The sequence below is a fragment of the Ursus maritimus genome, unplaced genomic scaffold (assembly GCF_017311325.1).
Source record: "Ursus maritimus isolate PB19 unplaced genomic scaffold, ASM1731132v1 scaffold_17, whole genome shotgun sequence".
In the NCBI taxonomy this organism is placed as follows: domain Eukaryota; kingdom Metazoa; phylum Chordata; class Mammalia; order Carnivora; family Ursidae; genus Ursus; species Ursus maritimus.
In genome coordinates, this window is record NW_024424119.1 from 29944801 (window position 1) to 29967333 (window position 22533).

Consider the following 22533-nt stretch of genomic DNA (forward strand, 5'->3'; position numbering starts at 1 on the left):
TAACCCAACATGTAATGAAGGGCTAGTGGTTCAACCTCCATAATTTTTATGGAAAGCAGAAGAAAAGGCTGAGGCTGCTACAGGTTATTCCAACTGTCCGTAAGCTGTTAAGTGGACAAGTGGAAATACAAGCTCAAACAGGCTTTCATCTGCTTGGTAATATACATAAAGATTACTTGCACTACTATGTATGCTTCTTTATACAATTTTATATATTTTCTTATGTGTAACCAAACAAGATTAAAAGTGAATTCCTCCAAAGATTTACCACCCTATTGTCTTATTTAAATAGGCAAAAAAAAAAAAAAAAAAAAAAAACCCACAAAAAAAAAAGAAAGGCAAAATAAATGAAACTTTACCTGACTCTGTAAGATCTCAGTTCTTCTTTTTGATAGATTTTACTGAAAAACTTCAGTAACAAAGTCCGAACAGGAAGGAGAAGGCCTCTCTGCTGATACAATGTATAAACTGCCTTGATGAGAGACTCTGTAGCCTCTAAAAACAAAAACAACTGCATATGAAGCAAAAATGTTTCTTCACCAGCTCTAATTCCTCTAAAAGCACAGAAGCACTTTACTTTCTTCCCATGACAAGGCAGATCTTAGTCACAAACTGATAACTACCACCGAAGTCCTGTAGCAATGACCCACTATAAAAGTAAACCAACCAGAGATTACAGAATAAATTTTCCCAAAGAACTACAAACCTATGTAGTAATGACAACGACCAGGATATCAGAAAGATGAATAAGATGGGAACCAAACAGGAAAGCTTTGTGAAAAGAATCAGTAAATCACACTAAAAAAGAACTTAGTATGACATCATTTCAGGCTAGAAGAAAGGTAGAGACAGGCAGGATTCGCTCCATACAGATAAAAGGGAAAGTACTCAATTTCTAATCGAACTGACCAGAAAAGGTATTTCTTCATCATTAGGCTCAATGGCATTTCCTCTTAATAATACCTATCTTCTTTTACTCAAGTGTGTAATCCACTAGAAATGTTACCATATTGCTTCAGAGTGATCTACTCACGGAATGATACTCAGCCATAAAAAACTTCAGTGTTCAAGTAGACAGTCCTTTATAATTATACAAGCTACCTTTTATGGCTTGAATGTAATTAACCTGACTACATGGAATGTCTGAAAGTCATTAATTCAAAGCTAGACCCTAAGAACATACATAAGAACTCCTCTCTTAAAGAAAGACAAAGCAGTAACACCTACCTCTGTTAGGTTGTATCTGCATTAACCTCCATGATACCCCAAGCAATCTGTTCAGCTGCTTACTATTTAGCCTAAAGCCATCTTCAAGGGTCTCTGTCACAAATTTCCTTATCATTTCTATCCAATTGGAATCCTTCTGCAAAGTCGAGGCATTTGCCAGGGAGACCATGATATCAGACAGCGTTAAATTCAGTAACAGATGATCTACATTATTGGACAGAACCGTGCAATGCTTGATGCTAAAAACAAACAAAGACACATACATCTATGAAGTGTTATATCTACCATACTTGCTTCACTTAGAATACTTATAATCTATCAATGGGTCAAAATATTTCCTTCTAAAATAAATTGCCAACAAGGCAGGTATAGAGGCAAGGTTTAGGCCACTCTTTTATAACTAAACCATTCCTTACGGCTGTTAAGAAGACATGAATTACACTGTATACTGCTCAGTTCATTACCCAAGTTCCTCTTCACACAAAAAGTAAAGGCCCTTGTAACAATGCCTGGTAATCCTAAATGTAATGTGGAGATAAGACTTGAGAACCTCAACATGCTTGAAGATTTTTTAAAGCAGATACTTATATCTGGATGTAGGTCACAGTAGATTGACTCTGCTTCTACCTCACCACATAATCGCTAATTTCTCCTGGCCACAATTTCCCTATGTACGACATAAGGGGACTGGTCCAGATAAGCATTGTTTTGAAACAGCTTATAGGCTAAACATATTAAAATCAGTTTTTTCTAGCCAAATAAAACACATTTCTTTCAAAGCCTCAAAGAAATTTCAAAAATAAATAAATAAATAAATCTTGGGGCGCCTGGGTGGCGCAGTCGTTAAGCGTCTGCCTTCAGCTCAGGGCGTGATCCCAGCGTTATGGGATCGAGCCCCACATCAGGCTCCTCCGCTAGGAGCCTGCTTCTTCCTCTCCCACTCCCCCTGCTTGTGTTCCCTCTCTCGTTGGCTGTCTCTGTCAAATAAATAAATAAAATCTTTAAAAAAATAAATAAATCTCAAATTTAAAAAATCTCAAATACTTTCAATAAAAACAGAAACCGCAACTTAGAATATAAATACATATTTGAGACTGGAACATTCAACAGCAGAGCCTATTTATTTCAGGTTTCAAAAAATGTAAAGTTAATTAAAATAAAAAATCTAATTTTAAAGGAAAAGGTTAATCCTAGATCAAGCACGAGCAAGGACACAGTAGTGAAGAACCAAGAATACATGGGAAGGGAAATAAAGAAATTTGGTGCTATCAGAGCATCAAATGTAGGCTTAGGAATGACAAATGAGCTTGGAAAGGTAAAATGGAACCAGATTACAAAGAGGGAGGCTAAGGGCACTAAAATTAATTCTGCAACCACATGAGTAACACGGTTGAAAACTTATTTCAGATGTGTGGTTCGTGGGAATAGAAAAGGAAAAACGAGAAATACAAGACTATAAACAGTAATTTTTTTTGAAGATAATCAGGATGTCCTAGATCTATTTAAAGACATTTCATTCAAGATTTAAGATCTCAGATTTAAGAAGTTCACTGAATCCCAAGGAGTATAAAAAATTAAAAAAACAAAAACAAAAAACCCACCTGGATACATCATTGTGAAACTGCAGAAATTATAAAAAGATAAATCATGGGGAGTGGGAACAGGAATTTTGTAAAGTAACAACAGTTAGACTCATAGCTGACTTCTTAATACAGCAACGAAAATCAGCAGACAGTAAAGTGTTGTCAATGTGCACAAAGAAGAAAACTGCCAAACCTAGAGTACTACACTCTGCTAAAACACTCTTCAGAAATGAAGGAAAAATAATATTTTTAGACAAAACAAAATATAACCTCCAGTAGATTCTAAATGATCCCAGATGGGTGGAAACAGATATGTGAAAAATGAAGAGCAAAAAAATAGAATATACATGAATAAAACTCAGGTAGTGGATACAAGTTCTCCAAAATACTAATTTTTGATGGAAAGCTCGAATTTTATCATTGGCACAAATACTGTCAGTTGTTATCCTTGGAATTAATAGGCTCTTTGTTTATTTTGAGAAAATAACTGCCAAATACCCAAGTCTGAACAACCGTAGTTTGTCTGTCAGTCATTCTTCCAAGTTAAAATTGTGTCTGTCACAGGAAAGTACTCACAAGTAGAATAAATACAAAAATGTATTTCTTGAGACAGCCATCATCCTGTGTATGCAGGCAAAATATTTTACCCCAGTTTCCCCATCTCAACACACTGAATATGAAAAAAAATGTGTTCTCGAGGGTCGTGACTTAATAAAATTAGTAATTTTTACTGCTTCATTAAGCACCTTTTTAAGTGAAACTGGCTCTGGATTGTTCTTTTAAACTGTGAGTGCACGGTGATGAAGAATACAATGTTTTACTAGTACGGTTTGGTGCCACTGCCTTAGTTTATGCTAAGATACTGGCAGTTTTACCCACCACTGCTTTTGTACCATCAGTGCAAATGTCAGAAAAGTCAAAAAGGCAAATAATGTCTTAATTGTGAAATAGTTCTGACTTTATAGACCCCAGAGTTCACAGACCACACTTCGAGAACTGCTGTTTTAGATAAATGACAGTAAGAGTAAGCCAGCTAACTCTGTCTCACAATAGCAACAATGGTTTACTGTTTAAAGGCTATCCCAGGAGGGGCGCCTGGGTGGCACAGCGGTTAAGCGTCTGCCTTCGGCTCAGGGCGTGATCCCGGCGTTATGGGATTGAGCCCCACATCAGGCTCCTCCGCTATGAGCCTGCTTCTTCCTCTCCCACTCCCCCTGCTGTGTTCCCTCCCTCGCTGGCTGTCTCTCTCTGTCAAATAAATAAATAAAATCTTTAAAAAAAAAAAAAAATAAAGGCTATCCCAGGAAGCTTCCCTCCCCCATCCCCAACCTAGTTTGTTCTGTTCCTTTATCTTAAGGTTCTCCCAAAGTAATACCCATCCCTAAGAATTTTAGATTCTGAAAAAGAAAAAAAAGAAAAGAAGAATTTCAGATTCTGGATCTTCAGTGGCGCCCTTATTTAAACCAGCTAGGAAAATTTTCTACATACGATACATCCAACAAACTTCCTTTTTACCAAATAAACTTTGTACTGTTTCAGATGATCTTTTCTTTTGGCCTAACGAACATTTCTATTCAATTTAACTAAGGGAAACTCAAATTTCTTCTACAGATTAAACTGCAAGTCAATTTCCTTTTGAATTCTGCCTCCTTAAATACTCAATTCCTGGTACACTTTCTCTGGCCCTATTCTGTCCTTATTTTCCCACAAAGAAATCTATTTGCTAAAAATTTCTTCTAAAATTTAATCATTCACATACTGTCTGAATATTTACCATGTTTCTTTAATACAGCTCACTTTTTAAAGACAAATACGATTTCTAAAAGAAACCTTCCATCACTACCAAAAGCAGAAAACCAATCTTTCCTAACACATTTTGCAATAAATTCCCAACAACCCAACCAGCACTTAATCAACCTCAACTGGCCAAATCAAAGCTCTCCATTACCTCTCGAAAAATAGACTAATTTTTCCAGTATACAAGTAAATCTCCCCAACTAGCAGACTACTGTAGTCAGCAGTGAACCTCTCACAAGTTGATTTGTAGGCCAAAGGCAAGACTTAGCTGTATGGTAAACAGAAAGATTTGGGACCCCCAATAGAAGAAAGACAAGACACAGCTTTCACGACACAAGAGAAGTCATTTTTGGTCCTCAGCTATTTTCCTATTTTCCCTGATCAATATGCCACTGGCTCTACTAACCTAAGCACACTTCTTAACAACACATCCTAGGAGGTGTCAGAATTACAAAGCAATACAAAAACCTCAGTAATTAAGAATTTTAAGGGGACTAAAGGAATGCAAAAACTAACAGTCTCTAACAGGCCAGTAAATAGGCTAACCATAACAGAAACCATCAATCAGCAGTGAAACTCGCAGTGCTATTTCAAAAGTAAGGCCCAGCATTCTTTACCCAAAATACGGAGCTCAAGACCCCATCCAGTGTATATCCTAAGACTTTGCCCGAAGCCCTTTCTCCTGTCTGACAGTTACCTCAGCTTCATTATAATGCTGAAGTCTCCACCCCAGGAGGGGTACAAGGTTCATAATAGAGTATGCATATACAGGCATGTTTCCTAAGTATGTCTGCACAAACTTATGCTTGCCTTTACATGTGATGACAAAGCTCCCCTTTCTGAATATTCATCCTAAACCTTAAATAAAAAGAACCCGCTCACCCACACTCAGGGAGTCACAGCTTTGGAAATTATTCCCCATGATCTTATTTGCAGCAAATAGGTTCCATTGTGTCAACTCCACCTGGTATAATCTCTATATGTAACCTACCAAGGAGGGAACTCATGTTATTTCGGTCACGGTATTTGTTCCCAGTACATATTAGAATTACCTTGTTGGAATAATGACCACATAGATTAATAAATTTTGAGCACAAAAAGAAAGTTTTTTTACAGGTGCCGGGGTGGCTCAGTTGGTTAAGTGTCCAACTCTTGGTTTCAGCTTGGGTCATGATCTCAGGGTCATGAAATCAAGCGCCACATAGGGCTCTGTCCTCAGTGTGGAGTCTGCTTGAGAGTCTCTCTCTCCAGTCTCCCTATGCCCCTCCTCCTACTCGCACACTCTCTTTAAAATAAATAAAATCTTTAAAAAAAAAAGAAAGAGGGGTGCCTGGGTGGCTCAGTCAGTTAAGCGTCTGCCTTCAGCTCAAGTCATAATCTCAGGGTCCTGGAATAGGGCCCAGCATCAGGCTCCCTGTTCAGTGGAGAGCCTGCTTCTCCCTCTCCCCCACCCCTGCTCACACTCTCTAATAAGATCTTTTTTTTTTTAAGATTTTATTTATTTGAGAGAGAGAGACAGCCAGTGAGAGAGGGAACACAAGCAGGGGGAGTGGGAGAGGAAGCAGCAGGCTCCCAGTGGAAGACCCTGACATGGGGCCTGATCCCAGAACTCCAGGATCACGCCCTGAGCCGAAGACAGACGCTTAACGACTGAGCCACCCAGGCGCCCCTCTAATAAGATCTTAAAAAAAAAAAAAGAAGAAAAAAGTTTTCTTAGAGAGGACTACACTGCATTTTTTTTAATGTCAACATTTCCAATGACAAAATTATAGCATTTGATATAAACGAAAGAATTAAAAACAGGGACTCAACTGGACATTTGAAGACCAATGTTCACAACAGCATTATTCGCATTAACCAAAAGGTGGAAACCACCCAAACATCCACTGACAGATAAAGAGATAAACAAAATATAGTATATACATATAATGAGTATTATTTAGCCTTAAAAAGGAGGGAAAACTTGGAAGCAACCAAGAGGTCCTTCAGTAAGTAGGTGAATGGATACATAAACTGTGACACATCCACACAACGGAACATTACTTAGCACGTTAAAAAAAAAAAAAAAAAAAAGCTCTCAAGTCATGAAAAAACATGGGGAAGGGAAGGATGAATAGGCAGAGAACAAAGGATGTTTAGAACAGTGTAACTATCCTATATGATACTATAATGGTGGATAGATATCATTATATATTTGTCAAAACCCACAAAATTTGTAACACCAACAGTGAACCCTAAGGTAAACTATGGATTTGGGATGAAAATGATGCGTCACTGTAGGTTCATAGATTATAACAAATGTTTAACTCTGGTGCAGGACGATGACAGTGAGGAAAGCTGTGTATTTCTGGGTGCAGGAGTACTTGACAATTCTGTACTTTCTGCTCAATTTTACTGTGAAACTAAAACTGCTCTAAAAAACAAAATCTATTTTTAAAAAAAAGGGAAAAAATGCTGGTACATGTTACAATATGGATAAACCTTGAAGACATTTTCCTAAGTGAAATTAAGCCTGACGCAAAAGGAAAAATATTTTCTGGTTCTGCTTACACGAGGTACCCAGAAGGGCCAAATTAATAGAAACAAAAAGTAGAACAGTGGTTCCCAGGAGCTGGTGATAGGGGACCATGGTGAGTTATTGTTTTATGTGTACAGACTTCCAGTTTGGTAAGATGAAAAAAGTTCTGGAAATGGATGGTGGTGATGGCTGCATAACAATGTAAATACACTTAATACTACTGAACCATACACTTTAAATGATTAAAAAGGTCAAATTTCATGTTATGTGTATTCTACCACAATAAAAATCAGTAATATCCTTTGTAACTGTATTTTAACTGAAGATGAAAAACTCAGGCATCAGGTCAAAAATTAACTGGGGTTACATGAATAAGTGTGAAGACTACTGAAGACTACTGGCTGAAGCCAATGTTGTCTCCTGTAACTTGTGTTGCCCTCCACAGGTTATCTGCTAGGTATTCAACGCAGCTCCTAATGGAAATAAAAGAGCGGTCCAAAGTCCCTGAAAATGAATCCCTGGGAAATCTTCTGAAGAATAAGCTAGTTATATTGCCAATCTATTTTTGCTAAAAGTTCCACAACTGCAAAGTCAGCTGGGAAGACAACAGAATAGGAGGACCTAAGCTCGCCTCCTCCCATGGATTCAACTAGATAACACCCATATCAGTGTACACTACCCAGGAAACCACCCGAAGACTGGCAGAACAAATTCCACAACCAAAGTCAAGGATGGTGCCACATTAAAGAAAACAGGAAGGGCAAAGACAGTCTGGAAGCAAAAAGGACCATGGCCATTTGACACAATGGAGGGGGAGCTGGTGGCATGGAGAAGGGCAGGAAACAGACTTTCACACTGGGAAATCCACGAACAGGGAGGATGAATCTACAGAATATTTGCCTTCGAAAGTGCGAGGGGCCAGATTTCATGAGTTCTCAAAACCAGCAGGACTTAAAGCCTAGAATTTTTAGTAATTGGCGGACTCGGCTCTGTGAGAGCCCAGAAGGCATTAGGAAGCAGAGTTCAACGATAAAAGAGACAGCAAACAGCCCCTGCAGATATAGTGCAGAAACAGCAAGTGGAAAACTCCAGAGGCCGATAGGAGGGAAAGTGCAAAGAGAGGCAGGAACCACGGGGAGAATCCAGGAAAAAAGGACATGGCAGGTGCCACTTCCCTCCCCACCCACCAGCAAAAACAACGGCCACCTGCAGGAACCAGCGTGGTGCCAACACTACGAACTTGCTTCCACCAAGTTTCCTCACATCCCACCCTTCCATTACACCCCATCCCCACCTTCAGCAGATATGCTCTTCCCAGTCACACTGTTCTGAGTCCCAGCGCTAAAGACCCCCCCCCCCCAGCAGCCCAGCACAAACCCTGACAATGCCACATATCCTGACACCCAGGAGGACTTCAGTTCTAGCAATGGCAGACTTTTACAAGCAGACCACCACAGACCTTGTTAAAACGTGTTAAAACATGCCCCACCCCTGCCGGGGATCAAACACTGCACACAATACGCCAAGAGAGCCTATGTAAACTATGCTGAAGGAAAGAGGCCAAGACTCAACAGGAGAGCACAAGCAACACACATAGGAGACCCTCCTTGAAGCGCCAAGCCCTAGGAAACAAGGCACATTGCAATGCAGGGCACTACAGGACCTCTTCTTCATAAGGCAAACCACAGCAAGAGTCCAAAGTGAAACAAACATAAGTAATATGCCTGATAAAGAATTTCAAATAACGATCATGAAAATACTACACTAGGAAGAGTGGAGGACATCACAGAGACCCTTAATACAGAGATTATAAAGAACCAATTAGAGATCAAGAACACAGTAAATGAAATTTAAAATACACTTGATGAAAGACATAGCAGGCTAGATGAAGCAGAGGAATAAAGTAACCACCTGGAAGGCAGAGTAACAGAAATAACAAGCTGAGCAAAGGAAAGAAAATTATGCAAACTGAGAAGTCTTAGGGAACTCGGTGACTCCATCAAGCATAATAACATCTGCATTACAGGGATCTCAGAAGAGAGGGAAAAGGGAGAAAATTTATTTGAAGAAATAATAACTGAAAACTTCCCTAATCTGGGGAAGGAAACAGAGATTCAGATCCAGGAAACACAGCAATCTCTGCCCCCCAAACTCAACCCAAGGCCATCCACACCAAGACACAGAGTAATTAAAATGCAAAAACTAGCGATAAAGACAAAATTTTAAAAGCAGCAAGAGAAAAAAAAGACAGTTACATACAAGGGAAATCCCATAAGGCTATCAGTGGATTTTTCAGCAGAAACTTTGCAGGCCAGAAGGGAGTGGGGCAAGATATATTCAAAGTACTGAAACGGAAAAATGTGCAGCCAAGAACACTCTATCCAGCAAGGCTATCATTCAGAATAGAAGGAAAGATAAAAGAGTTTCCCAGACAAACAAAAACTAAAGTAGTTCATCATCAGTAAACCAGCCTTATAAGAAATATTAAAGAGGACTCTGAGTGGAAAGGAAGACCATAAGTGAGAGTATAAAAAAGGGGTTCCCGGATGGCTCGGTCAGTTGAGCATCTGATTCCTGACTATGGCTCAGGTCATGATCTCTGGGTCAAGAGATAGAGCCTGGCATAGGACTCCATGCTCACCAGAGTCTGCTTGAGTTTCTCTCCCTCTGCCCCTCTAACCCTCTGCCACTGCTCTTGCAGGAGCACTCTTGCACTCTCCCTTAAATAAATAAATAAATAAATAAATAAATAAATAAATAAATAAATAAATAGTAAAAACAAGCAGTAAGAACAAATATATTTGTAAAAATCAGTCAAGGGAGGGCACCTGGCTGGCTCAGTCGGTTAAGCATCTGCCTTTGGCTCGGGTCATGATCCCAGGGTCCTGGGATGAAGCCCCACGTGGGGAATCCCTGCTCAGCGGGGAGTCTGATTCTCCCTTTCCCTCTGCCTGCCGCTCCCCCTGCTTGTGCTCTCTCTCTGTCAAATAAATACATAAATAAGTAAAATATTAAAAAAAATCAATCAAAGGACTCATAAAATAAAAGGATATTTTATATGAAACCATATACTTGAGGGAGGAGTTAAGATGGCGGAGGAGTAGGAGACACCGTTTTCAGCCGGTCCTCCGAGTCGAGCTGGATAGGTACCAGACCAGCCTAAACAACCACGGAACCAGCCGGAGACGCAGGAAGACGCATCTGGATCTCTACAAATGAACATCTCCAGCGCTGAGTATTGAGGTACGAAGGCGGGGAGCCATGAAACTGTGCAAAGATATCGGAAGTAAACGGAAGGGGGAGGGAGCTGCCATGTTTGGGTGCTGGGAAGCGGTAGCCACTTGCACGGGAGAGCGGGCGGGGCTCACGGTCGGCACCGGCAAAACAGCAGACTGAGACCGTGAGCCGGGTGCGCGCGCCACCAGGCATCTCGGAACCCGGAATCCGGTGCGCTCACTGGATCCAGACTGAGACCGGGACGCGGGAGCGCGCAGGCGGCTGGCGGCTGGCGGCATTAGAAACACAAAGGACAGAGACGCGCGGCCTGGAAGTGAGGCTGGGCGCTCGGGGTGGGGCGCATCCCGGACGCTGCAGGGTTGAGCAGCACCAACAGTAAGTTAAAGTGGCCAGAGCATTGTAGAGAACGGGCCGCAATCCTTCTGTTCCGTGACAGAGGCTGAAATTTGCTGCTGCTCTGACTCTCAGAAGAGGCACAGCAAACCGTCAGGGAAAGCCGCCAGAGAACAAAAGCCTGGAAATACCGGCTCAGGGAGTGCCCATCCCCATCCCCCGCAGGGGACACGGAGACTCTGCCCAAACAGGGCTGCCTGAGTATCGGCGCGGCAGGCCCTCCCCCAGAAGGCAGGCTGAAAAATCAAGAAGCCCACAACCCGAGGCGCCGGGTGGCGCAGTCATTGAGCGCCTGCCTCCGGCGAGGGCGTGATCCCAGCGCTCCGGAAAGGGAGTCCTCATCGGGCTCCTCCGCTGGGAGCCGCTTCTTCCTCTCCCACTCTGCTTCTGTTCCCTCTCTCGCTGGTTGGCTGCCACATAAATAAATAAATAAAATCTTTAAAGAAGAAGCCCACATCCCTAAGATCCCTATAAAACAAGGGCACGGCCTGGGACCCAGTCAATAATTTGGGCTCTGGAAACCCCGCAACCTCTCTTCAATGAATGACAAGAAGGAGAAGCCCCCAGCAAAGAAAAGACAGTGAGATCGCCTCTGCCACAGAAATAATGGATATGGATGTAACCAAATTATCAGAAATGGAATTCAGAGTAACGATGGTCAAAATGATGAGTAGAATTGAAAAAAGTATAAACAAAAGGTTATTGAGAATATTGAATCTCCCAAGGACAGAAATGAGAGCGAATCTGACAGAAATTAAAAATTCTATGAGCCAAATGCAGGCAAACTAGAGGCTCTGTACAGCCAGGTCGTAGAAGCAGAGGAAAGGGTTAGTGAATTGGAGGATGGGTTAATAGAGGAAAAATGAAAATAGAAGATGGCCTTAAAAATCCATGCCCACGAATGTAGGTTACGGAGATTACTGACTCAATGAAACAGCATCCAATGTTAGAATCATCGGATCCCCGAGGGTGGAGAAAACAGAGGTCTAGAAGAGATATTTGAACAAATTGTAGCTGAAAACTTCCTAATTCAGCAAGGGAAACAAACATTCATGTCCAAGAGGCAGAGAGACCCTCCCCAAGCTCAACCACCAAAACCACGCACCGCCACGTCATAGTGCATTTCGCAAATATTAGATGCAAGGATACAGTATTGAAAGCGCCAGGGCAAAGAAATTTCACGTACCAAGGCAAAAGATCAGAATTACGAAGACCCTTCACACAGACCTGGAATGAGAGAAAGGGTTGGGGGAGCATTTTAAAGCTCTTTCAGAGAAAAACATGCAGCCAAGGATCCTTTATCCAGCAAGGCTGTCATTCAGATGAGGAGAAATAAAGACATTTCAGAATCGCGTCACTAACCAATTTTGTAATCTACGAAACCAGCCCTACAGGAGATATTACTGGGGGTTCTATAAAAGTAAAAAGGCCCCAAGAGTGATACAGAACAGAAAGTCACAGCCATACAAACACAAGACTTTACTGCAACATGGCAACATTAAAATATATCTCTCAGTAATCGTCTAATGAAATATGGTTTGAACCATCCCATAAAACCTCACAGGGTTGAGATTGATAAGAAACACTCCATCCATTTAGCTAGTTACAAGAGACTCCATTTCAAACTCCCAAAGATGCATTCAGACTGGAGAGTAAGGGATGGAGTACCATCTTTCACGCAAATGGACCTCAAAAGAAAGCTTGGGTAGAATTCCCATATCAGATAAATCTGGATTTTAAACTACAGACTATAGTTAGAGACCAGAAGGTTGCAATATATATTATTTTAAGGAAGTGCATTGAACAAAGTGGATATGACAATTATAATACTATATGCCCCAACAGGGGAGCAGCAAGATACTACAGCCAACTCCTATCCAGATGAGACATATAAATGAAAATACATTAATAGTAGGGGGGACCGTCAACACTCCACTATAGGAAATAGACAGAACACCCTAAGTGCAAAACAAAGAAGAATCAAAGGCTTTGAATGCCATACTACGCAGTTGACCTTATAGATATATATAGAAATTAACTACACCCCAGAACCAAAAGAATACCATTCTATTCTAATGCCCATGGAAATTTCAAGAATAACCATGTTCTGGGGACACAAAACAGTCTCTAACCCATACCAAAAGATTGAAATTATCCCCTGATTATTCTCGACCACAACGCCTCTGAAATTGGAACTCAATCCACAAGGAAAAATTTGAAGAAACTCAACACATGAGATCTTCAAGAGTCTCACTGCTCAAGAATGACTCGATAAACTCAGGAATCAAAAATCAAATTAAACAATTTATGGAGACCAATGAGAATGAAAAATAACAGTCCAAAACCTATGGATACTGCAAAGGCAGTCCTAATGGGGAATACATAGCCATCCAAGCCCCTCACTCAAAAGAATAGAAAAATCTAAAATGAAGTTTATATTCTCACCTCAAGCTAGCGTGCAAAACAGGCAAATGAGGACAGGCCTAATCCATGCACGAGGAAGCAGTTGACCAAAAATTAGAGCTGTAAACAATCAAGCAGAAACCAGAAGTAGTAGAGTAGATCAACAGGACTAGGAAGCTGTGTTCTTTTGAGAGAATCAATAAAATTGACAAACCGCATGGCAGATTCTATCCAAAAGAAAGAGTGGAAAGGACATGATTATTAAAATTATGAATGAAAAGAGAGAGGTCACGACTGAAGCACCACTGAAATTGGAAGTAGATTGAAATTTTTATCAACAGCTATATGCCAATAACTAAGCAATCTGGAAGAGATGGAATCCTTCCTGGAAACCATAAATCACCAAGATTGAAAAACCGGAAGAAACTGGATTCCTTAAACAGGCCAATTAATTATAGAAGAAATTGGAGTCAGTGGATAAAACAACCTTCCAAATAAAAACTCCAGGCCCGGACATTTTCCTGGGGAATTCTCACCAAACATTCAAAGAAGAAATAAACGGCTTCTCCTAAAGCTATTTCAAAAATAGGAAACAGAAGGAAAGCTACCAAACTCATTCTATGAGGCAATATTACTTGATCCCCAAACCAGGCAAAGACCCCTCAAAAGGAGAATTACAGACCGATTTGCCCCGAATATGGACGCCAAACTCCTCAACAAGATACTTGCTAATAGAATCCAACAATACATTAAAAGGATTATCCACCACTGATCTAATGGGATTCATACCTGGAATCAAGTTAGGTTCAGTATTCGCAAAGAAATCAATCAGCGCTGATACATCATAACAACAAGAAAAGACTCAGGAACCATATGATCCTCTCAATCGATGCCAAAAGCATATTAATAAATACAGCATCCTTTCCTGATTAAAAACCCTTCAGAGTGTGTAGGAATAGAAGGTACATTCAATCTCATAAAAGCCATCTATGAAAAGCCTACTGCAAATATTATTCTCAATGGAGAAAGCTGGAAGCCTTTCCTTAAGATCAGGAACTCGACAAGGATGCCCACTCTCGCCACTATTATTCAACATAGTACTAGAAGTCCTTGCAAAACAATCAGACGACAAAAAGGGATCAAAGGTATTCAAATTGGCAAAGAAGAAGTCAAAATGTCTCTCTTTGCAGATGAATGAGGCACTCTATATGGAAAACCCAAAGAATGCACTCCCAAATTAGTTAGAAGTTATAGAGCAATTCAGTACGCTGGGATAAGGAAATAAATGTCTAGAAATACAGTGGATTTCTATACACTGCACACTACGATTCCGAAGAAAGAGAAATTTAGGGAATCACATCAGCATTTTCAGCAATAGAGCACCAAAAACCATACGCTACCCTTGGAATTAACTCCTAACCAGAGATGTAAAGGACCCATATTCTAAACTATAAATCACTTTGAAAGACATTGAGGAAGACATAAAAAGATGGAAAGATATTCCATGCCATGGATCGAAGAATTAACATAGTTAAAATGTCCATGCTACCCCAGAGCAATCTACACTTTCAATGCTATCCCGATCAAAAATACCAAGGACATTTTTCAAAGAACTGGAACAAACAGTCCTCAAATTTGTATGGAAACAGAAAAGGCCCCGGGACTCCAAGGAACTGTTGAAAAGGAAAACAAAGCTGAGGGGCATCACAATGCCGATTTTCAGCTGTACTACAAAGCTGTGATCACAAAGACAGCATGGTACTGCGCACAAAACAGACACATAGACCAATGGAACAGAATAGAGAGCCCCGAATGACCTGCGCTCTTTTTGGGCAACTAATATTTGATAAAGCAGGAAAACATCCGCGTGGGAAAGACAGTCTCTCTCCAATAAATGGTGTCGGAAAATGGGACAGCTACAGTCAAAAGAATGAAACTTGAACACTATCTCACACCATACACAAAAATAAACTCCAAATGGATGAAAGATTACCTAATTAAGAATCCATCAAAATTTAGAGGAGAACATAGGCAACAACCTCTACCAATCGGCCAAAGCAACTTTTTTCATGACACATCCCCAAAGGCAAGAGAAACAAAAGATAAAATGAATTTATGGGACTTCATCAAGATTAAAAGTTTCTGCACAGCCAAGAAACAGTCAGAAAAACTAAGAGGCAGCCCACGGAATGGGAGAATATATTTGCAAATGACACTACAGATAAAGTGACTGGTATCCAAGATCTGCTACAAAGAACTTCTCAAACTCAATACACGAGAAACAAATAAACAAATCAAAAAATGGGCAGAAGATATGAACAGACACTTTTCCAATGAAGACATACAATGGCTAACAGACACATGAAAAATGTTCAAAATCATTAGCCATCAAGGAAATTCAAATCAAAACCACACTGAGATACCACCTTACGCCAGTTAGAATGGCAAAATAGACAAGGCAAGAAACAACAATTGTTGGAGAGGATGTGGAGAAAGGGATCCCTCCTACATTGTTGGTGGGAATGCAAGTTGGTACAGCCACTCTGGAAAACAATGTGGAGGTCCTAAAAGTTAAAAATTGAGCACCCTATGATCCAGCCATTGCACTACTGGCATTACCCCAAAGATACAGACGTAGTGAAGAGAAGGGCCATAACACCCATCACATAGCAGCAATGTCCAATAATAGCTAAATCGTGGAAGGAGCCAAGATGCCCTTCAACAGATGACTGGATTAAGAAGTTGTGGTCCATATATACAATGGAATATTACTTAGCTATCAGAAAGAACGAGTTCTCAACATTTGCTACAACATGGACAGCACTGGAGGAGATAATGCCAGTGAAATAAGTCAAGCAGAGAAAGACAACTATCATATGATTTCTCTCATCTATGGAACATAAGAACTAGGGATGATCAGTAGGGAAGAAAGATAAAGAAAGGGGGTAATCAGAAGGGGGAATGAAACATGAGAGACTATGGACTATGAGAAACAAACTGAGGACTTCAGAGGGGAGGGGGGTGGGGGAATGGGATAGACCGGTGATGGGTAGTAAGGAGGGCACGTATTGCATGGTGCACTGGGTGTTATACACAACTAATGAATCATCGAGCCTTACATCGGAAACCGGGGATGTACTGTATGGTGACTAACATAATATAATAAAAAATCATTTAAAAAAAAAAAAAAAAAAGAAACCATATACTTGAAACATGGGAGGGAGAAGAGTAAAGCACAGGTTTAAACTTAAGCAACTAACAATATAAACTCCTATATCCAGAAGGTATGTACAAATTTAATGGTAACCACAAATCAAAAATGTGTAAAAATATGCAAAGAATAAAGAGAAAGGAACCCAAGTACATCACTAAAGAAAGCCAACAAACCATGAAAGAGAGCAAGGGAAAGGATCAGAGAAAATCTCCAGGAACAACCACAAAACAAGTAACAAAATGTCAATTTAGTACATACCTCTCAGTAATTACTTTGAATGTAAATGAACTAAATGCTCCAACCAAAAGACACAGGGTGACAAAGTGGCTAAAAAAACAAGACCCATCTATATGATGCCTACAAAAGACTCATTTCAGACCCAAAGACACCTACAGATTGAAAGCGAGGGGATGGAGAAATGTTTAACATGCAAGCGGATGCCAAAAGAAAGCCAAGGTAGCAATACTTACATTGGACAAAACAGACTTTAAAACAAAGACTGTAACAAAAGACAAAGAAGGACATTATAATTAAAGGGGACAATCCAACAATAGGACATTAACAGTTGTAAATATTTATACACCCAAATACATAAAACAGTTAATAACAAACATAAAAGGAATAACTGATAGTAATATAATAACAATAGAGGACTCTAACACCCCATTCACATTAATGGACAGTTCATGCAAACAGAAAATCAGTAAGGAAAAAGTGGCTTTGAAACACTGGACCAGATGGATTAGCAAATATGATATTCAGAACATTCCATCCTAAAACAGAATACACATCCTCCTCAAGGGCACACAGAACACTTTCCAGAATAGATCATATATTAGACCATAAAACAAGTCAACAAACTCAGAAAGACCCAAGTCATACCATGCATCTTTTCTGACCACAGTGCTATGAAACTAGAAAGCAACCACAAGAAAAGATCTGAAAAGGGCACAAATACATGAAGGTTAAATAACATGCCATTAAACAATGAATGGGTCAAACCAAGAAATCAAAAAGACATAAAAAATTACATGAAAATGAAAACACAAAGGTCCAAAATCTTTGGGATGCAGCAAAAAGTGGTTTTTAGAAGGCAGTTTATAGAATCACAGGCCTACCTCAAGAAGCAAGAGAAATCTCAAACCACCTAACTTTATACTTCAAGCCAGAAAAAGAACAACAAAACCCAAAGCCAGCAAAAGGAAAGAAATAATAAAGATTAAAGCAGAAATAAATGGTGTAGAAATTTTTTTAAAAATTGATCTAATGAAACCAAGAACTGATTCTTTGAAAAAAAATCAACAAAACTGATAAACTTCTAATACCCATCAAAAAGAAAGAGAGAGAGAAGACCCAAATAAAATTACTAATGAAAATGGAGAAAAAAACAACCCACACCACAGAATTACACACAACTGTAGGGGCTCCTGGGTGGCTCAGTCAGCTGGGCATCAGACTCCTGATTTCGGCTCAGTACATGATCTCAGGGTCATGAGATCAAGCTCTCCCTGTTGGGCTCTGCACTGAGTGTGGAGCCTGCTTGGGATTCTCTCTCTCCCTCTCCCTCCACCCTCCTCGTGCACTCTCTCTAATCGAAAGGAAGGGAATGGAAAGGGAAGGAATACAAACAACTGTAACGGGATATTATGAAAACATATATAACAACAAGTTGGACAACTGGGAAGAAATGGATAAATTCCTAGAAACATATAACCTACCAAACCTAACACAGCAGGAACTAGAAAATCTGATTAGACCAATCACCCGCAATGAAATTGAAACAGTAATCAAAAAACTCCCAACAAAAGTCCAAGAGCAGACAGCTTCCCAGGCAAATTCTAGCAAACTATTTCAAAAAAATATTCCAAAAAATCCAAATTCATTCCATGAGGCCAGTATCACCCTGATACCAAAACCAGATAAAGACACCACCAAAACAAGAGAACTATAGGCCAATCTCTTATGAATATAGATGCAAATATTCTCAACAAAATATCAGCAAACCAAATTAACAATATATTTTTAAAAAATCATATACTATGATCAAGTGGGATTTATTCCCAGAAGGCAACAGTGGTTTAACATTGGCCAAACAAGAGGCGCCTGGGTTGCTCAGTCGGTAGGACGTCTGCCTTCAGCTCAGGTCATGATCCCAGGTCCTGGAATCAACCCCCACTTTGGGCTCCCTGGTCAGCGGGGAGTCTGCTTCTTCCTCTCCCTCTGATGCTTCCCCTGCTTCTGATCTCTCACTCACTCTCTCAAATGAATAAAGTCTTTAAAAATTAAAAAAAAAAAAAATGTGTATATATATATGTATATATATTATGCACAAAACAAGGAGCACCTGGCTGGCTCAGTTGGTAGAGCATGGGACTCTTGATCTTGGGGTCATGGGTTCAAGTCCTACATTGAGTGTGAAGCCTACTTTTAAAAAATGAAATGTTAAAAAATACATATTTGCAAAACAATGTGATACATCACATCAATTAAAGGATAAAAACCTTTATGCTCATTTCAGCAGATGCAGAAAAAGCATTTGACAAAGTACAACATCCATTCATGATAAATAACCTCAAAAAAGTTAAGTCTAAAAGTAACATAGCTCAACATAATAAAGGCCTTATATGAAAAACCCATAGCCAACATCATACACAATGGTGAAAAACTGAGAGCTTTTCCCGTAAGGTCAAAAACAAGACAAAGATTTCCACTCTCATCCCTTTTATTCAATATGGTAATGGAAGTCCTAGACACAGCAATTAGACAACATAAAGAAATAAAAGGCATCCAAATTGTTAAAGAAGAAAAACACTATTTGCAGATGACATGATACTATACATAGAAAACCCTAAAGACTCCACCAGGAAACTACTAGTACTGATAAATCAATTCAGTAAAGTCAGAGGATACAAAATCAATGTACAGAACTCTGTTGCATTCTAATACACTAATAATAAAGCAAGCAGAAAGTGAAATTAAGAAAACAATCCCACTTACAATTGCACCACAAACAATAAAGTATCTAGGAACAAACTTAACCAAAGAGTGTGAAAAACCTGTACTCTGAAAACTTTAAAAGCACTGATAAGAGAAATTCAAGACAATGCCAAAAAAATGGAAAAACATTCCATCCATGTTCATGGGTTGGAAGAACAAATATTGTTAAAATGTCTATACTACACAAAGCAATCTACAGATTTAATGCAATCCCTATCAAAATACCAACAGTATTTCTCACAGAACTACAACAAACAATCCTAAAATTTGTAAGGAATCACAAAAGACCTCGAATAGCCAAAGCAATCTTGAAAAACAAAAACAAAACTAGAGGTAACACAATTCTTGTTATATTCCAAGTTATATTACAAAGCAGTAGTAAAACAGTATGATAATGGCATTAGACACATAGATCAATGAAGAGAACAGAAAAACCAGAAATAAACCAACAATTATATGATCAATTAATCCTCGACAAAGGAGGAATGAATATACAATGGGAAAAAGTCTCTTCAACAAATAGTGTTGGGAAAACTGAACAGCTACATGCAAAAGAATGAAACTGGACCACTTTCTCACACCATACACAAAAATAAAATTCAAAATGGATTGAAGACCTAAATGTGAGATCTGAAACCATAAAAATCCTTGAAGAGAGCACAGGCAGTAATATGACATTGGCTGTAACAACATTTTTCTAGATATGCTTCCTGAGGCAAGGGAAATAAAAGCAGAAGTAAACTACTGGGACTACATCAAAATAAAGCTTCTGCACAGAAAAGGCAACAACCAACAAAACTAAAAAGCAACCTACAGAATGGTAGAAGATATTTGCAAATGACATATCCAATAAAGGGTTGGTATCCAAAATGTATAAAGAACTGATACAATCAATACCTAAAAAACAAATAATCCATAATCCAATTAAAAATGAACAGAAAACATGAACAGAATTTCTCCAAAGACATTCAGATGGCCAACAGGCACATGAAAAGATGCTCAACATCACTCATCATCAGGGAAATGCAAACCAAAACTACAATGAGATATCATCTCACACCTGTCAGAATGGCTAAAATCAAAAACACAAGAAACTAGTGTGGTGAGGATGCAGAGATGCACTGTTGGTGGGAATGCAAGCTGGTGCAGCCACTGTGGAAAACAGTATGGAGGTTCCTGAAAAAATTAAAACTAGAACTACCCTATGATCCAGGAATCACACTATTGGGTATTTACACCAAAAATACAAAAACACTAATTCAAAGGGATACACACACCCCATCTTTACTGTAGCATTATTTACAATAGCCAAACTATGGAGGCCGTGCATTTATAAATGAATGGATGAAGTGGTTTTAAGGCGACAGTTTACAGAAACACAGGCCACCTCAAGAAGCAAAAAAATCTTATTCGATAAATCATTTTACATTTATTTGCTCTCACTTGAGGTAAACATTTTAAACAGCTTCCAGGCTTACAATTTTAAACTCCATCTTCTAATCCATAAGCCTTTCTGTTTTAGAAAACGATTTTTCTCCAATTATCCCTCTTCCTGATACTGGTATTAGTTTCACTACCAGTTTTCTCATATATAAATGATACAACTAGATGACCTTTGAGATACTCTCAGAGATTACATAGTACCTCTCCCAAATAAACTACCTATGTCAACAAATTTTATTAAATTTATTTACATAATTTGATACCCGATATTCACTTTGCATAAAATATTCACTAGACATTTTTTAAAATTAAAACAGAATTTTAAGACTTAAAGTGACTTGTTCAACGTCAGCCATACTACTACCTCTTTTTAGTTTTATTTCACAAAATTTAGATATGAACCCCCCACAGTGTAGAAAGTTCCAGTTTAAGGCTAATTATTTCTTGGTAATTTCAGATTAAAAAATTTTGCAAGTCCATAGAGTGGAAGAAATCACAATACCTTTTATTTGTCTCTTTCCTTTTGTGCTTGGTTATTTCTTTTAAGGCATATGGAAAATGACTCATAAAATGGTGCTTGAAATCAATAAGATAATTCTTTCGAAGCCACGACTCCTATTAAAATAAGCGAATATTAGAAAATCTACAAGACACAATTATGTAAAAATAACCAAATTTAAGCAGAAATTTGACTACTTGTTAATATTCAACTATAAATTTACCATTATAATATACCTTTTGCTCATGATAGAAGATGTAAATAAATTTTAAAATCAGAATAAAATATTAGGGCATCCAATTCTCACCCATAGATCTTTTTGGTGCTTAGTAATTATCTTTACTTGCATTTTATCTACTGCTTAAGAGAAGAAAAAGGGAGAAAGTAAGATGTAAGAAAATTCTTAATTTGAACCACGAGTGCAATATTTGTAAAATATATCAGAAAGTCTTCTATGTAGTGTTCTATTTATACAATAATTCTATTTCCCAGCAATTCTATTATTTCTAATTAAAGGTATTTAACATTGTCACAAAGCAATGCACTTCTCTAAAATTCTTGCAGTATTCATAAATCTGTCTCTCTCTCCTACTTAAACACTAATTCCAGATTACAACACTCTTATTTCCTCCTATCCAGAGAACCAACCATTTCATTTTGCCAGGGATTAAAGGGTTTCTTGGGATGTGGGACTTGAGGTGTTTAAAATAGCTGGTCACCCAACGGCGCCTTAGTATCCTTTACTGGATTCTTCTTTTTGTGCTAATATATAATTGTATACTCAACATGCCCTTTTGGACTTCTAACAAGCACCTTAAACTACACATGAATAGGGGTGCCTGGGTTGTACAGTCGGTTAAGCGCCCAACTCTTGGTTTTGGCTCAGGTCATGACCTCATTGGTCATGGGACTGAGCCCCGCACTGGGGGGAGGGGGGGTCCGCACTCAGTGGGGGGGTCTACTTGGGTTTCTCTTTCCTTCTCACCCCCACCCCCCACACATTCTAAAATAAATAAATCTCAAAAAATTTAACACAAATAAACTGAACTCTCCCCACCAGCAGTCACACTGTCATTTGGACCATAACAAAGACATTATCCTTGCTTCTCTTTCCTTTGCTATGCACATCAGCAGTCCCACTGGCTTTATCAGAATCCAGCTGCTTCTCACAGCTTCGGTCACTAGTTACCATTCTACTCCAATCAACCCCTCTTACCTAGAT

General features: G+C 39.1%; 1 protein-coding gene across 2 annotated transcripts in view; it reads right to left on the minus strand.

Moving 5' to 3' along the window:
* TEX10 (testis expressed 10) overlaps positions 1-22533 on the minus strand; it is a 64384-nt gene that overhangs the window by 30820 nt on the left and 11031 nt on the right. For both annotated transcript variants that reach the window (XM_040631666.1, XM_040631665.1), the window contains exons 5-7: positions 21315-21427; positions 1228-1466; positions 360-495 (exon numbers count right to left, since the gene is read on the minus strand). In XM_040631666.1, the coding sequence (XP_040487600.1) occupies positions 360-495; positions 1228-1466; positions 21315-21427 (488 nt within the window). The remainder of the gene's footprint in view (positions 1-359; positions 496-1227; positions 1467-21314; positions 21428-22533) is intronic.